Source organism: Liolophura sinensis, chromosome 1 (genome assembly GCF_032854445.1).
Source record: "Liolophura sinensis isolate JHLJ2023 chromosome 1, CUHK_Ljap_v2, whole genome shotgun sequence".
Classification (NCBI taxonomy): domain Eukaryota; kingdom Metazoa; phylum Mollusca; class Polyplacophora; order Chitonida; family Chitonidae; genus Liolophura; species Liolophura sinensis.
In genome coordinates, this window is record NC_088295.1 from 76,488,322 (window position 1) to 76,504,892 (window position 16,571).

General features: G+C 40.0%; 1 protein-coding gene across 2 annotated transcripts; it reads right to left on the reverse strand.

Moving 5' to 3' along the window:
- Nucleotides 1–697: 697 nt before the first annotated feature.
- Nucleotides 698–15,554, reverse strand: LOC135482219 (UPAR/Ly6 domain-containing protein qvr-like). 2 transcript variants are annotated; one of them, XM_064762093.1, is made up of 4 exons: nt 15,117–15,554; nt 14,458–14,544; nt 5,520–5,669; nt 698–2,193 (listed from the first exon to the last, which is right to left on the reverse strand). In XM_064762093.1, exons 1-4 carry the CDS (start codon nt 15,238–15,240, stop codon nt 1,970–1,972), a joined length of 585 nt encoding a protein of 194 aa, XP_064618163.1. In that variant the 5' UTR covers nt 15,241–15,554; the 3' UTR covers nt 698–1,969. The 2 variants fall into 2 exon arrangements, with proteins under 2 accessions (XP_064618163.1, XP_064618164.1); XM_064762094.1 differs by lacking the exon at nt 14,458–14,544 and having other exon boundaries at nt 15,117–15,128.
- Between the last annotated feature and the right edge of the window lie 1,017 nt (nt 15,555–16,571).

The following is a 16,571-nucleotide window of genomic DNA, read 5'->3' on the forward strand; positions in this document are numbered from 1 at the left end:
TGTCACTTATATGTGCTCCATTTTCTATGCTCTTGATAACTAACCATAGAATTTGGTACACAATTTGTACCGCTCGGAATACCTGTAGGGTATACTCTTTATAACTAACCACAGAATTTGGTACACAATTTGTACCAATTGGAATACCTGTAGGCCATACTCTCGATAACTAACCATAGAATTTGGTACACAATTTGTACCGCTCGGAATACCTGTATGCTATACTCTTGATAACTAACCACAGAATTTGGTACACAATTTGTATCCACGCAATATCTGTAGGGTATACTCTTTAAAACTAACCACAGAATTTGGTACACAATTTGTACCAATTGGAATACCTGTAGGCCATACTCTCGATAACTAACCATAGAATTTGGTACACAATTTGTACCTATCACAATACCTGTGGGCTACGCTCTTAATAACCAACCATAGAATTTGGTGCATAATTTGAACCAATCGGAATACCTGTAGGCTGTACTCTTGATAACTAACCATAGAATTTGATACACAATTTGTGCCAATCGGAATACCTGTAGGCTATACTCTTAATAACTAACCATAGAATTTGGTACACAATTTGTACCAATCGGAATATGTATAGCGGAAGTGAAGAAGAATTTGTTAACCTTTACGGTTACTGTAGCTAATGTTAACTTTTGCGCTCCAAAATGATACAAATCATACACGTAAGTATTAACAAAATTACTTTTATTTGTATTAGTATACATAAGTACACGTTTTGGAAGTAAAAATTCAAGAGGATGTCTGGTATCGACCTACAGCTCAAACTGTGTAATGGTGACATGACATTGCCAGGCTACTTCTACATTTGGACAGAAATGTCTGTCACTTCAACTGTACAGCTGTGATATGATGCATTCTCACGCAGACAAGGAAAAACCATATATTTACAGAAGTCGGGGCAAATTTAGGCATAGTAAAAGTTACACGGCCAACGCCAATTTGCGCAATGAAATCCAGCGCTTGCATCTTAATAGTTTAACGATACAAACAACAGTTTGCACAATTGAAACAAACACTTGCATTTATAGGCTAATAATACAAACGCCAGTTTACGTAATAACACGAACCGCTGCATACTTATATGTTAACATGCTCAAATCAATAATGCAGTTTAAATCAACTTTTGTTTTGCAATGGGTTAAATGTAACCGACAATTTGCACAATTAAAAGCATTCTTATAGTCCAACAATGTGAAAGCCAAATGACGCCAGAGAACGTTATCTGCCAAGCTCTCATCCAATGTGTCACTACTATCAACAAGTCACTTGCCTACATGGGTATCCATAACACGTCTTTTTCCCGCGATGTAGTTCAATAATAAACAACAATGTACTGAAAAAACTTGGCCAGTAGCATGCAGCTACACGAAATCTTATACTTCGAATGAAAAAGAAAAACAGCAGGAAGCATCAGCAATAAATGAATCGATGCAGAAACTAACACTGTTTTCCAAAATAAGTAATAAAATTTGACGAAACTTTAGGTTTCATGAAGATAAATATTTAAATGAAAGACGAAGGTTGGACGTGTCTTCTATAAATGGATGTGTTGCGTGCTAAACATTCAAAACAACTGACAAGGTGAAAAGACGAAAATATCGATCAAACCGTTCCTTAGTCCATTATGCTGATATAGTGTCAAATGATTCCAACAGACACATCCAGTACAGTAACTGGCGCGAAAACCGAATTATATAATGGTCCATATTGAACACGTCCATATTCAGTGTAACATACACAGAAAAGACAAAGTGAGGAAAAATACGACACAACAGTATGTGCTGAAGCTATGCAAGAAAATGAGAACGTCACAAGAGATAGCATCTTATTACGTCATAAGTACTGAACATTTCACAACATCTGTAACATGATCATGCCAAGTGGACATTGGAGAACGCTGTGGTCACGTGGTCAATGTGACTGGGCCGGAAATGGTGTGTCATTGAACCATGCGCGTGAAATGCGGAAGTAGCAATGTCAGAATGAGGCACGAGAGTATCACAGTCTGTAGTGTGGATCTTGAAGGCCCAGTCCCGTTACATCGTGGCTTGTTACAGAAGCATATGTGACCGGTACCAGGTCTCGACTCCTCCATACACACCAAATGTATAGTCATGTCAATGTTCAGATGAGACGAGCATGTCCTCTTCACTCGAGTAAGACCTAGAAAGCAAAAAACAAAACATACCCTTATATACTCAGCATCTGTTTTGAGAGTATTTAATTTGATTTTTTTTATTAAGACATAATAAACGACTTACAGCATAGAGAGTAAAACTAAAGCACTGACGACAATGTCTTAATTGGCAAATGCTCATACGTAACTGGCGTCCTGTAAGTTTAACTCGGTTAGGGTTTTTACCTGTTCATGTAAATGCTTAAATAATAACACATTACACCTCTCAACATTACAACTGAACAGAAATATGTAAAAAAAAGCATGTATAATGTTAACAATTTATTTACGTATTTAATGTTAGTAATTTATTAACGTCTTTGGTTTATAATTAAGTTATTTAATAAGGTCATTTTCTTTGAATAAACTTAAACTTGAGCCACAAGCCATACATGTATATTTACACTCCTGCAAAATGCATGGTTATCACTAGCGCAGCGCAATGACCGAACGGCCTCAAACCAACGCGGTCACTGAGAGTTCAAGTCCAGCTGGCTTCTCCGGTCGTGCTGATAAGGTCTACAGAAACCTGCGGATTGTTGTCGGTTTTCCCCGGGCTCCGCCCGGATTTCTCCCACTATAATGCTGGCCCGCCGTCGTATAAGGGGAATAGTTTTGAGCGCAGCATAAAATACCAATCCAAATGTGATATGTAGCGGATTGCAAACATTTAAAGCATTTAATGCTATTATATTGTTCCAGGCAAGACATGCGTGTTAGGCTGTGGTCAGCTTATAAAAAAGCCCCTCTGTGGCATAAGATACAGAATTAGTGGCATTTGAAGAGCCCTGACGTGTGCTGTCCTCCAGGTCTATCGGTATCCGATCCAATATGAGTCTCACATAGGCGAATTGCAGAGCTCTCATCCAAACAAAGCTCTTTAATCTAGACTTTTGCCGAGTGGATTGTTTGCTTAGTGAGATCGCTGTAAAGGTATCGATGAAGGTCCTGATGAAATCTTCAAGCGAAGGGTCATTGGAGACCTCAACTGGGAGATAAACTTCATTCTCGGTGCTTGTAGAACAATCCACGGTCCAGGAATAAATCCTGAACAGAACAATGGTACAGAATTAAGCTGTAGGCTACAGAAGTATGTCCCCGCCAGGTTAATATCTCTACCCTATCACCTTCACAACGATGGGCCTCGCCAAGTGGACGGCAGACACTACTATGACGTTCAGATCCTAGACACTTATTCTCAAATTTGTTATTCTCAAATTCGATTTGTCCAGGCTCTCATTCCCAGATCATTAACTTTTCATCGGCATTTTACATTTATAGACCTTTTAATTCTTTAGTAGGCAGCTATTAGTGGTGCAACATTTGCTGATGTGTTAAGTGTGTCTGGTGACGTGGAAATATAAAAAAATCCGTAACCTGGCCGATGGTAACAGTCACATTGACACTGAAGAAAATACAAACAAATCGATAATGCTAGTCTGTTCTACCGGATAATTCCTTCCCCTGCTGACTTTCTATGGCATCTCTACTCTGCCTCTGCGGTTTTACTGGGTATCATATCAACTTTGTCATTTCATTATCTCCACAAACTTCATTTATCCCTAGCCTTTTGGCCCCTTTCCACTCACCGCGTCAGCCTCAATTCTTTGCCCATGAGAACAACGCAGAAGCTGCCAGACGTTGTGTTCATGAAACCTTCGGGTGGACAATAAACAAAGTCGAAGGCAGAACGATTCTCAGCACGTACGTTAATACAATATAGCTTTGGATTCACTGACTGAGGGCGTTAGCATAGTCCCTGTCACGTTCTATACGTCAAAAGAGTCACTAGCTTAGGATCCCCAATGTTCAAAACGGTAGAACATGGGAGATGTGGCAGTGATCTGTTCCTCACACATTACAACACAGCCTGGAGACATCAGGCGTGCCTATTTTTACCTCAGGTTCAAGTTATTATCACAGGTGTATAGATTGCTTTTCAGGATGGTGCTCCCATAGCGTCTGTGCTAACTGCTTCGACCCAGACAACTTTATGCGGTCGACCATGTATTACATTGACATCACCAGTATATTCAGCCACTCTGGCTTTCAATATTGACCTCTGCCAAGAACAATGGTTTGGTTAGTGGAGCTCCCTTAGCCACTATACTGCCATATTTGTAACATTTATTTTCCGTCTAAAACCGGTTTAAGCCTTCTACCAAAGTAAGTAATCAAATTGGTTTTGTTATTTCCCTGTATACAATGTGACGATTTTCACATCAGTATAAGTATGTGTAGAAAATGGTACAGTTGAACTCTACATATTTGACATATACTTTACCGGACAAGGAGAGAGCCAAATATATTTGAAAAGGACATGTGGAACAAATGGGGCCGACGTCTAGGCAAAGAAGGAAAGATACTAGTAAACCATATTTTAGAATGTTCATCGTTCCGGAGGCGCTCGACCAGTGTTTTAACCTTTATTGTATACATTGGAAGGCTTGTTTGCGGGTAATAAACCAGGTAGTCTCTATATGAATTACCAAAAGTTGGCTGACTTTCTGCCGGCAAAACATTCATATTTACAGCTTTATGTGCCGATGTGTTCCTCGTTCTTGTCACTGCATAGGAACTTTCAAGCCTTTACTCCAAAGTGTGAAACCAATACCGTATAAATATCACTCGCATGTTACCAGCAAAGAAAAAAAATTATAAAAAACAACGACGTACGATGACATGTGATGCATTGCCTAGACGCTAGGGGAAATTGCTTAATCGTCTGTATATTCAAATTTCTCTCCAGATATTGCCTCCAAACAATTCATCAGGTTTTACCACAGGCCTTGCCCTGTTTGCTGTTTTGTTTGAGATCAATTCCATCCAAGAGCAGTATGCATATAGACAATGGACAGATTGGAATTTTATTCAGCTGTTTTCCATATCCAGTGGGGAGGGGATTTGGACCCATCTCATGTTTTCATCACGCGTAATGCTGGGTAATCAATCAGAGCTTCTAATTTGACGTCCCGATGATTATTTAGTCCTTTGGTATAGTTGCATACAGTGTGCAAGCAAACTCCAACCTCTGCTGAAAGCCAGGTGTCGGAAAACAACAGTCTCAGACTTTCTCCCTTTTTGCTCATTTCACGCACACGGCATACTGGTTTATGTAGTTCTGCTGAAGCCATCGTGCTAGGGGCGTGTACAAAGATGCATAAAATGACCACCTTGGTATACGTAGAAAACTCTTGGAAATGGTTTTTAAAACAACAATCAAGTAAATAAATAAATAAAATAAATCTCTGCAGATATTATTGACATGCCTTGGTATAACCCTTACTACCGCCGAGGGACTATAGTTGCAAACCTGGTTTGATTTCGCGAACCCACTTAGCACAGTAACCTTCACACATGACCGTAGTCAGAACCTTGCTGGTTTTGTTGAAAGGATCGGAGCAGTAGTGGTCTTCATTATACGTAAGGCAGTCATAACACTCGATGTCCTCCTTAGCTTTAACTGAAAAAAAGCACAAGAAAAGCAAGTGATCATTTCTACTGTCCAAAATATTAGCTTAAGATTAAGAGCTTTCAGTGAATAATTATGGCTCAACGCCATATCGGCAATATTGCAACCATATCGTGTCGAAACCAGAGCGTTGAAATTATTTGAATGACTTATTTACGGTGTTTGTATTTTACACCATACCTACAGATACTGTACTTATACGACGGCAATCCGGTTTATGAGTGGAAGAAAAAAACTTTTTGTGCAATGAGAGACCGACATCTTATAGGACTGAGGCAGAGAGCGTCCCCATTGCCATTTTTGTATGTGCGTGGTTGCCTGTTGTGATATTTGCTTAATGTATATCTGAAAGTAGGTTAAGCTGTCACCGCAAGGCGCAGTATTGATCTGAACAAAGGCAGTTAACTGTATATAACATCTGAAAGGTTTTCACCACATGATATGTATATTTTATCCCAGACCCGTGTGCTGACTGCAGATATGACCGACAAATTATGGAACTGAAGCATTACTATCTTCTCCAGATGGCTGGATTTCCCCCCGGCTTTTATAGGTATATACACATATATTATGTTGGCATGAAATATACCTGGAGGGTCAAACATAACATAACATAAGCCTAAGACAACCAGGTCTTCGTTATATAACACAGATTAGCTCTTCTTCTAACTACATCAAACAAGAACAGTAATTCATGGAAGGTGAACCAATGCCCTCGTATCGCCGGAAGATACTGTTTTCACAAGGATTTAGGAACTTGGTTGCAAAAGAGACATGGTACGTGCTATTTGACCGGCTACTACCAGTTCCATGACACATTTGCTTATAATCGCAGCAATAAGGTGGAAACAGAATAGATAATGTTTTAAGACCGAAAGACGATATCAGCCAAGCGATACCTAAATCATTGTCAACATAGCTGAAACACTCCCTGACTCTTCAATCCATTACCACAATAAATCACTGGACTACTTTAAGATGATAGCAAAGTACGTGCATCCATGATTAACAGTACATGAATTAATCATTTATTTACCGTTCGATAATATCCAACACAGAGCACTACGTCATGTTTTATGCATGAATAAAACATGACCATCTCGAGGTTAGCAGTCAGTAGTGAGACATAATTATATGGCTGCAAAGCCTTGATGCAAACTCGTCACTATCAACTCGGTAATGCTAGTTTCGAATTCCCTGCATAATCGTTGCGTCACAATGAAGCGTACACTGGACAAAGAGAAAAGTCTCAAAGGCAGCTTCCCCATCAATTATTTTTCTAGAAACGTGCGATTAAAAAAACAAAAGTACTGGAACTATGAAATAATACCATGGAAGATTAAAGCATGATGCATGATTTCAGGATGTAACTGCTTAACTAAGCTTGAAGATTCTTCAAAGAATCTTGGCCTAGAACTTGTGTTCTTTTAGTTTTTGGGCTTTGGGTTATGAAAGTGGTTCTAAGCAATAATTTTGATTGACAAAAGATACATTTGCAGACAAGTAAGAACCGGTGGCAATTAACACGTACATGAGCTGATCCATTTTAAGTAGAAATGGTAATTTATATTTATAAAACGCTGACATGATTGATAGGGGCAAGTCCTGTTTCCAGTAAGTCTTAACATGTGGGGAACAATAATAATGCAAGTTTAAACCAACTAATGGGAACATCCTCACAAAAAGATTGTAAATAACGACTACTATCTTAGTAACTTATTGATTTTGCGTTATTTCTTCTGAATTTATTATTTACCCGTAACGACATGCATCATTATACTCAACAGCACAAAACGACGAGAACTATTTTTGCAAACAGGATATCATGTGTGTAATCATGTGAATTGGTGGGCTAATATTTGATGAAGGCTCCGGGAATCACGGACTTAGTTTCCAGATTTTCCGGCAACATGCAAATTTAAAGAAGCTATTAGCCAGCGAATCACTCCAGAAAACTGGCTGAACACACTGAATAAGGTTCATCATCGTCCCAGAAACCCAACGCACTGTGATATCCGAGTTACCGGAGAGATCTGAAATCCATCGACCCTGCGCTAGTATTCGTGACATTTCCCTGGGATTGCCGGAATTGTAACACGAGGCCTTCGAGCATTACGAGTTCCGTACATCACTGGCCTAAATGTAAAAACTGGGTTGGGCGTAGAAAGCAAACAGAGTGAAACGGATTCTAATATGAAAGCATCCTCAATCCCAGTCTGGTATAAAGGCCAGACAAGCGCACACCTCTCTTTCAGACTAGTTTTTTGTATAACTGAAACTATTCATTTTGCAAGGATATGCGTGAAAGAGATTAAATGCCATGCCTTTAGGCACGTCAATTAGAACTCACAGCCACTATTCACCACAGAGCATCAAACATAGCCAGAAGTGTCGATGCCAAGGTCGAGTAGATGTGCAGTGTATATCAAGATATACAAATCATACATCAATGTTGTTGACATAAAATCCATTTTCAGAAAAGAAATAGTTATGCAACATTTGAGGTGGAACTTCGTGAAGATTTTGCATTGTCAAAGATGTCACTATATTCTTTGCTATCCAGCCCCTTGGGGTGCAGTTTCGAAAAGAAATGTACACACTCTTATACTAATCTCTTTAAATAACGGGACTGGAACTGCCGTTTTCGCGTTTTTCGACGACAAGAGATATACGATAGCGCAGATTGAAAATAAATACAACTGAGTATGTGCTGGATGAAGGAGAATCTATTTTACAACACAGAGGTTACAGAGTCTTACCATTAAATTTGGCGGCAATCAATATTTGATTTAGTGGTAAAACTCGTACACTGATGTAGAAGAAACATTTTACGTTCTCTCTCACTGACATTGTTTGATATTCATATCAAACTTCATGATGCTCAATCTTTTTGATTTTCAAAGCGAGTAGACTAACAAGTCTTCCACATGGGCAAACTGTATGGAAAATCGCATTTCATTAAATGATTTATTTATTTATTTGATTGGTGTGTTATGCAGTACTCAAGAATATTTCATTTACACGACAGCGGCCAGCATTATGGTGGGAGGAAACCGAACACAGCCCAAGAAAGCTAAGACCATCCGCAGGTTGCCACGCCCTACTCATGCCACCTGACCGGTGAAGCAATTTGGGTCACCGGAACGTGCGTTTTTGAGGCTATGTTTTTATTTTAACCCTGTGTACAGATTAATCAAGTTATGACCTTAAAAATTGGTCAGTATATTAACAAAATCATGCCATTTGAATGTCTAAAGTTTGAAAGGGTTTGAAAGGGTCTGAACAAAGGATAATGGAGCAATGCAGCATGAAAGTACGGCCCATTTGTTTATGTTCACCCGATATTAACAGTCAAAGTCTACCAAAACTTTTCCAAACTTTTCTAGCAAGACTTCATAAATATTAGATATTATAAAAAACAGGAGGCTTATGTATTCCTTTAGATCTAAAACAAATTTATCCCAGGGGATTAAGGGTGCGTGATGGTAGGGGGATAGTGGGAAGAGGGGTGCTACATGGCATACTGGCATATCATTATCTTGTCTCAGGGAACTTTGCTGAGCGTGTCGCATGTGCCAAACAAAATGCCCTTCGCATGGCAAGGTTAATAAGGGTCATATTAACATTCAACCCCAGAGAATCCAGAAACGTCAGGAACCAGTCTGTATAAAAACTAGGCAGATCGCGGAGAAAAAATGTGAGAAACTCTGGGGATTAATCATAACTGAGTTACAATCTTAGGTGAAGCAATTTATTGATTTCCCCTATCAACACTCCGCCTTAACACATCCGGTGAACCAGCTACTACAAAATCTCATAGATAGGAAGAGAACGAGGTGTAGAACATGACACATTTGACCCGCCAATACAGACGAATATGCCCCAGTAGTAAGCACATAGTTGTATAGTTGTACGTGATATCCAGTCTTAGAATTATCCACACATGAACTGACTGCTGCATTTTGATCGGGGTGGTCAGTGTAAGATGTAAGCGACAGAAGTCCATCATTATGGTCAGCGAAAGATTAGTTTGTTACCAAAGTTCCTACAGATAAAGCATGTAAGATGACCTCATTCCATAGTCAATAAACAGCCAATAAAGCGATAAAAATGGCCTAGGGTAACAGAAGCAATAGTACAGTTTATTCTACTCGATGTGGAAATTGCACCAGACATTCACGGAGATATACGTCCATTTAGTGTGTTAATCATATTCTAATGGACACCGCACAGATATTTCCAGGAAACCATATTTCATACTTGCACGTCAGATCGGTACATGTTTACATTCTATTTCCGTGTCCTCGGATATTTGTCAGCCCTGGCAAAGTGATGTGTCTGTATCCACTTGTTTTCCCCCGAGGCTATTTCAGAAAAGAGCCACCATAAATGTAGACGAATGCCACTTGTTTAATCATCCCGAGGACATCCTTCATTCCCCAAAACCGACCTAATCCCAAATATACTATTAGTAATGTGTTATATAATTGAATTACATTGCTGAGTAATTATAATGTAATGCATACCAAAGGGAGAAAAGGAAAACCTTGGATATCAAGTGACTGATTACTCTTAATCAACCAAGATGATTTCATGAACAGCACGTTTGTTCATGATAGGGCAGAACATGTCGACCTGGATAAAAAAAAATATTTTGGACGGAGATCGATAAAATCTAGCATGGCCTGCGTTAGCTTCCTGAAATACCTTTGGTTTTATTCCTGGGTTTATTGACCAGGGATCTTTTCGTGCGGGATCACCACTCCGGAGACATGACCCATTTCCAGTGCAATCTCCAAGCGGTAACGGACCCGGCCAGTTTACACCAGACTGTTTACAAGATGTTGGAAACATTCGACGTCCTGAACAGCGGCCAGATAAGGTCAACCCTCTGCTGTCGAAATATTACACTCCATGCTGTTATATAATACGTGGTTACATCCCTTGTCATAATACTAGAAGGTTTTGCCAGACTCAAATATATAAGCACGTGTATGTCTGGAATTTATCAATAGAATCTTATATTAGGGATTATTGATAGAATATTTGGGATTTCAATCACTTTTTCAACATAAATATTTTAACACAAGGGTCATTTCATTGGACTGTTTCTATGATATTAACAGAAGTAGATTACACCACAGAAAGTCCCATCCAATCAGAGTTTGTCGACACTTGGTTGACCAGAACTTGAATATGACCCACATATGACCAACTGAAATATGTAGCTATTCGTCCAGGCTTCTGTCGTTCTCTACACCCAGCCGCAACCAATGGCTGTTTTATGAACGTTTTCTCTATGTTGTTTGCGGTGAGGTTATTTTTATGACTTTCGTCAGGTTTACAGGTCAAGGAAACTGGGCTTATGTCACATGGAGATCACTGTTCTGTGCCAGGTTCTTGACAAACCTCATGACGTAAGCTTAAGGCCGCAAGACTGTAACGGCCTGTGCAATGTTCCATCAAATTACAACATACTTTTCACAGGCGCCTGAAAGTAGTATGTCAACATACATCAAGTAGTGAATATGTATACATCAATGGTCGATATATGCCTACAGTAACACAGCTAATATTATCTCCATTGCCCTTATTCACTTGACACTGCAGGTGCCCAAATTATCGTACTACCAATTCTACAAATCAATGCTAACCACAGGGCTTTTACTATCCTGGTGCCTATGTAAATTTGATTGTTCCGACCAAGCCGGCTGTGCCGCATTAACTGGCTGTGAAAAGTCACACCGTCATGAATACACCCATAGACGAGATTAACGTTTTGAGTACATGCATAATTAATGTGAGTCACGAAACGGTCGTGACCACAAACAGGCGTTACCACGTGAACAATAGCGAATACGGCAGGTAATTGTAATTAATTTATTCCCTGACCATAGCTAACTAGGCCTCAGTTCTCGGGGGACAAGCCACTAGTGTGAATTCATCAGGTTTCTGGAAAGCTTCTGTTACCCACTGGTCATTTGCCTGCAAATCCTACCACCTCAGTTCTAACCAACCAGTTCTCGCCACATTGAATCAGACCATGTTATTACCTATTATATTCGCTTTAATATTCTGTTTGACGTGAAAATATCTCCTTCTAGGGTTCACACTTAGTACTGTCCGTTACATATTTCCCAATGGATGAATCGTATAAAATAAAACCACCAGGTTCTACAACTAAAACAAAACAATATTCGTCAACACAAATTTGTTACATATCGTTGTTGTCAATATATTCAAAAAGCAATAAATCAATGCATTGCCAGTATGCACAAGATGTAATGTGTGAAAGCCAGATGTGAAGGAAAAGAAATATGAATGGGATCGAAAACTACCCATTATCACAAGACCGAAGATATATGGTAAATTTTGTCGATTTGTGTAAACCGCAGCAGTTGGTACACAAATCAGCTTCCGAGAAACACGCAGCCAATTGTTAAGTAAACATCGTATTTTCACATGGCATTGATGCAACACGAGACAAACAGCTTCAGAAATGGAAATGTTTGGATCATGGCTATCGGATTTTCCTTTTTGCCTCAGAATTGTGTTTCTTTTTGTGCGGTTATTGATATTTACAACCTTGTTAGGTATCTCGAAGGACAAGGCCTCTTGAGAAATGTCATTTCACTTTGGCACATGTTCTTGGTAACAATAGCTATAGAATCCTCGACACTCATCTGCAGCATTCGCCCTGACGTCAATTCAATCAACTTCTCAATCAGGCGTGGTATCAGTTTTTGGCTTCAAGGACAATCTCTGCAAGCTGGGGAAAATCTATGCACAACAGCGTTCGTCCATTCACAGCCTCAGTGGCAAATCACTTATTCGAAGGGAGTTCTTGAACGGACAGAAGGTCTTAATCAGGTGGGTTCCAGCCCTTCACAGACTCACAGAGCACCTTAGTACTAGCGTGAATAACGTTATGTTAAACAAAATCCCCCCACATTATACAGAACGCTGTGTAACTGATTTTGTTTCCTTATTTCACACGAACCTTCATTCTGTACCGTTATCAGTGCCCTGGAAGAATCCAATTCAGTGTTGGGAAGGGTGATGAAATATAAACACCAACAGACTGGTCTTGCCTAAATCTTTCCAGACAAGATAAGAGGGCGGTATTCACTGGCCACTTCAGGACATTTGCCAGCTATCATTAGGTGGCTGATCTGGTTTTAATCTCCTTGTTGTAGTCTTTCAGTGTAGTGTACTTCAAGGTAAATCCTAATCTTCATGACAACAACAATCTTTTCATGCAGGCTATATTGTGATTAGACTCCACTCCAATATCCTTCACAGATAAACAACTCTGGACGTTTATCATAATATTTTACATTAGCTAAGTTAAACATGGGTTGTTCAAAACCGTTCTAAGAATTAATACCAGATTTATTTTTAAGTCTTGACTTTGTACTTAGCTCCAAAACAATTGCGTAAAATTACATTAAATATGAATTAAATATGCCGCTGTTACACATTGTACTTTGACACCTGCATGGGCTGTTGAGTTTGGATTATATTCTAAATGCAGACTATGACTTAATTTCAGTGTTATGTAGTACACTTTCGAGCAACCAGGCCCTTAAATCTACACTTCATACTCTTTTGATTAGCACCACTTGCACGCTCTCTATTGCCACACAATAGTGTCCACTGTTACATATCCTGTGTTCATCTTGTAAAAAGATAGTACAGATTCTTCGATTAGCTTTAATCTGAACAAAAGTTCTATTTCTTATGCATTAGAACGACATTGGTGCTTACATTTAAGAATCGGGGCCGATTCCACGATTCCTTTCTAAGAACAGATTTCAACTTTTAGCACCGGAATTGGTCCCAGAGCCTAACTAGATTTTCCATATTTTCACGTTTAGAACAAGACATTATAAAATACAGTATTTATCACTTTATGGCAAGATGGCAAGAAGACATTCTCGTGGTATTAATATTGAAATTTACCTCTAGTGTGACCTTCTGGAACAAAACAGGCGTATTTACTTTAAATAACGGCTTTCCTTTGTTCTATTTACCTTTTGTTTCCGAAATCCATGTAGTTACGTTGTTTATGAATGCCTAGAACCATTCAAATACACAATTGTTTTGAAAGTTTGGCAAAATAATTTCCCGTCCCTGTTATTAAATACGATTGATTAAGCTTTGTATTAGATCTGTAAATGACATGTTCTTGATTTTATGCTGGCTGCTGATTGATGCTATTTTACTGGATGCATCAAGGTTTGGTAAGCACTGAACGCGAATAGACCTAATTGTGTGCACAGCACACAGATACGTTTCCAACAGGAGATAGTAATAAGGCTTGGGGAACTGGATCATACGCAGGATGTATAACAAACAAATACAAGTAATATAGTCGCCTATAGGTCACACGGTCTAATGGATACAATTACGAGATTAAGTATATATTACCTGGTAAGTTGGTACATCAAACCATGCTATAAATATATCTCATCTACTCTGCAGACGTACCACAGTAAATGTAAGTGTACGGGCATTGTGCTGAAAAGGTGAAGGATGGCATAGTTGCATGTGTGTTGCAGCAATGTGTACTAAAAACGGTTACACAAACAAGGTCCATTCACTGCATATAACCAATATCGCCTCACCAAGCAGCAGAAACCCATATGGCATACATATATGTTACATGTACATGTTTGTTTAAAATATCACGATATCCCTGAGAACAGCGTGAAACTCCAATCAAATAAATAAATAAATAGGCTATCAATAGTTTATATAGGTAGCCGACTGTACACACCTGAGGATGAGAGAGCCATTGCCTTGGTGCTGAGTTGTAAAGACAGCAACACTGGCGTGAGGTAATTCCAGTATTTGAAAACGTCGCCTTGATAGAAATAAAAGAAGCACATATCAAAACAGGATGAGGAATGATGTTGATATAATAACTGTCTGCATGCCACCCTACCATGATACATGCGTTAGGAAGAGGGTTCTTTACATTACGTAAGAGGGCTTTTATTTGAGACAAATCGGGCTGGCAGCTTTACAGCTTTACACTTTCTGGTGCCAGAGCTGTACAGGCAGCCTTTTATGGCAGGGTTGGCAGCATTCCTGTCAAACCATCGTCTGATGTTTTTGGCTCATTGCACAACTTTGCCCAAATCCGGTCTAGTTGTGATGGCAACAGCCTACTTATACCCATGATAGCAGCATATCATTCACGGCTAAATGACAAACCTTAAACCGCCTCATGCTGGCATTACCATAAGTCATGCTGTGATTGCAGTCTCAACCACATGGGCGAGCCCAGGACGAATTGCTTGCCCTTGAACTGGAAACCATATTAGCAATGGAATTTGTCCTACAGGGAGACAAGTCATAGACTTACTCAAGGTATTCAACCCATTGATGGCAAATCTGAAAATAAAACGTAGATATCAATAGGCATTCACTTACCTGCCATACATTTGGTATTTCCAAGGTGCAAAGTGTAGATCACTGCAGCGGCCAAGACCACCATATATGCATAAAGCGGCAAGGAATGAATAGGCGAGTAAAAGTCGCCAGTTACCACAGGCATCCAGCCCTTGATGGTCTCCGGTGACTGCAATTATAGGGATAGCCAGTCAGTTCAGCCCGGAAGTATTCAAAGCGCCTGCAAACATGCAGCTCGGAGCGCACATGGCGAGCAAGTATAGCAGGCGAGTCAGCCACGCTGTCCTCCGGTGCTCTTTAATACTCACTGTCCCGTATTCGTCATGCTTCTGAAGGCGCACTGGTCAATACTGTTGACGTGAATGAATTACCTCGGTGGTAGCCCAAGACAGATGAGTAATGATCCAGAGTCTATCTATAACCACGTTACGTAGACGTTTGAGTTTCACCGCCTCCTAATAGTAGTCATCTAGAAGTGTCCATCTCGCGCGCTGTGTCGTGTAACAGTGCTTACTCTACGATGCTGGCGCGCTGATATGGACATAGCAAAATCTGCTTGAGGGATCACGCAGTGCAGAGGTTGCTATACAACGCCTAGACGAGCCTGGTCGCTCCGTATCTAGCTTCAGTGGCGACCAGACATTTCGCCGTCAGAGGAAATATCCTTGCCTCCCTGATGACCCGACTTTCATTAAACCTGTCAGCTAACGTTTTCGTGAGTGTGTGTGTGTGTGTTGGCGGTGGGGGGGGGGAGGGGGGGGGGAGGGACCTAAGCTCGCCTGGATGTAGTGGTTATCTGGGTGATCGAGTGGATCGAGAAGCTAGCAGGCACAAACCATGAGTCAATAGCATTGAACCGACAAGCCCAAATGCAGAAGGCACGGGCTGAATGCAGGAGAGTAAGGCACAGCTGCGCTAAATTGCTTTCTCTGATTGTGAGTGAACTTCACACGCGGTTGGTTCGGTCAATAAACTTACCGCATTCATATAATCAGAAGCCCTCCCCCGTTAGATACCAAGTGACACGTGATAATGGCATATTAAACCAGCAAACAGGTATTGTGACTCGGTGATTGGTTAAGGGTTTACGTCACACCAAAAGCTTTTTACTATTACATAATAAAGATAATGTGTGATTGATGGAAAGATAACTAACAAAATAGATTTCAAAGTTGGATTCCAAACGATCAGAGACGAGGGACGTACTAATGCAATCGCCGGACTGACAGCATTACACTAGGGTAATTATCACGTGTAGTTGATGGAACTATTCTACATTTAGGCCCCAGTTCCAGATAGCGATAAAATAAGATCCCGTGGCTATGAATTATACTATTGTATCAGCGTCACAGTGCGAATACCTTTGCGCTATATACTTTTTATATCTTATTTAAAATCAGTCGTCTCAATGGCGCCAGTTGTAGGCTATCAGGACATCTTCCTTTCACTCTGACATTCGAAGGACGCTCAGAGTTG

Excerpts from the sequence above, each read along its gene's own strand:
- LOC135482219 (XM_064762093.1), bottom strand. The coding sequence starts at position 15,240 with ATGCCTGTGGTAACTGGCGACTTTTACTCGCCTATTCATTCCTTGCCG. Across the intron at positions 14,545-15,116 it reads AAATACCAAATGTATGGCAG|GCGACGTTTTCAAATACTGG; the intron begins GTAAGTGAATGC and ends ATTTCTATCAAG. Across the intron at positions 2,194-5,519 it reads GGTTCGCGAAATCAAACCAG|GTCTTACTCGAGTGAAGAGG; the intron begins GTTTGCAACTAT and ends TTTGCTTTCTAG.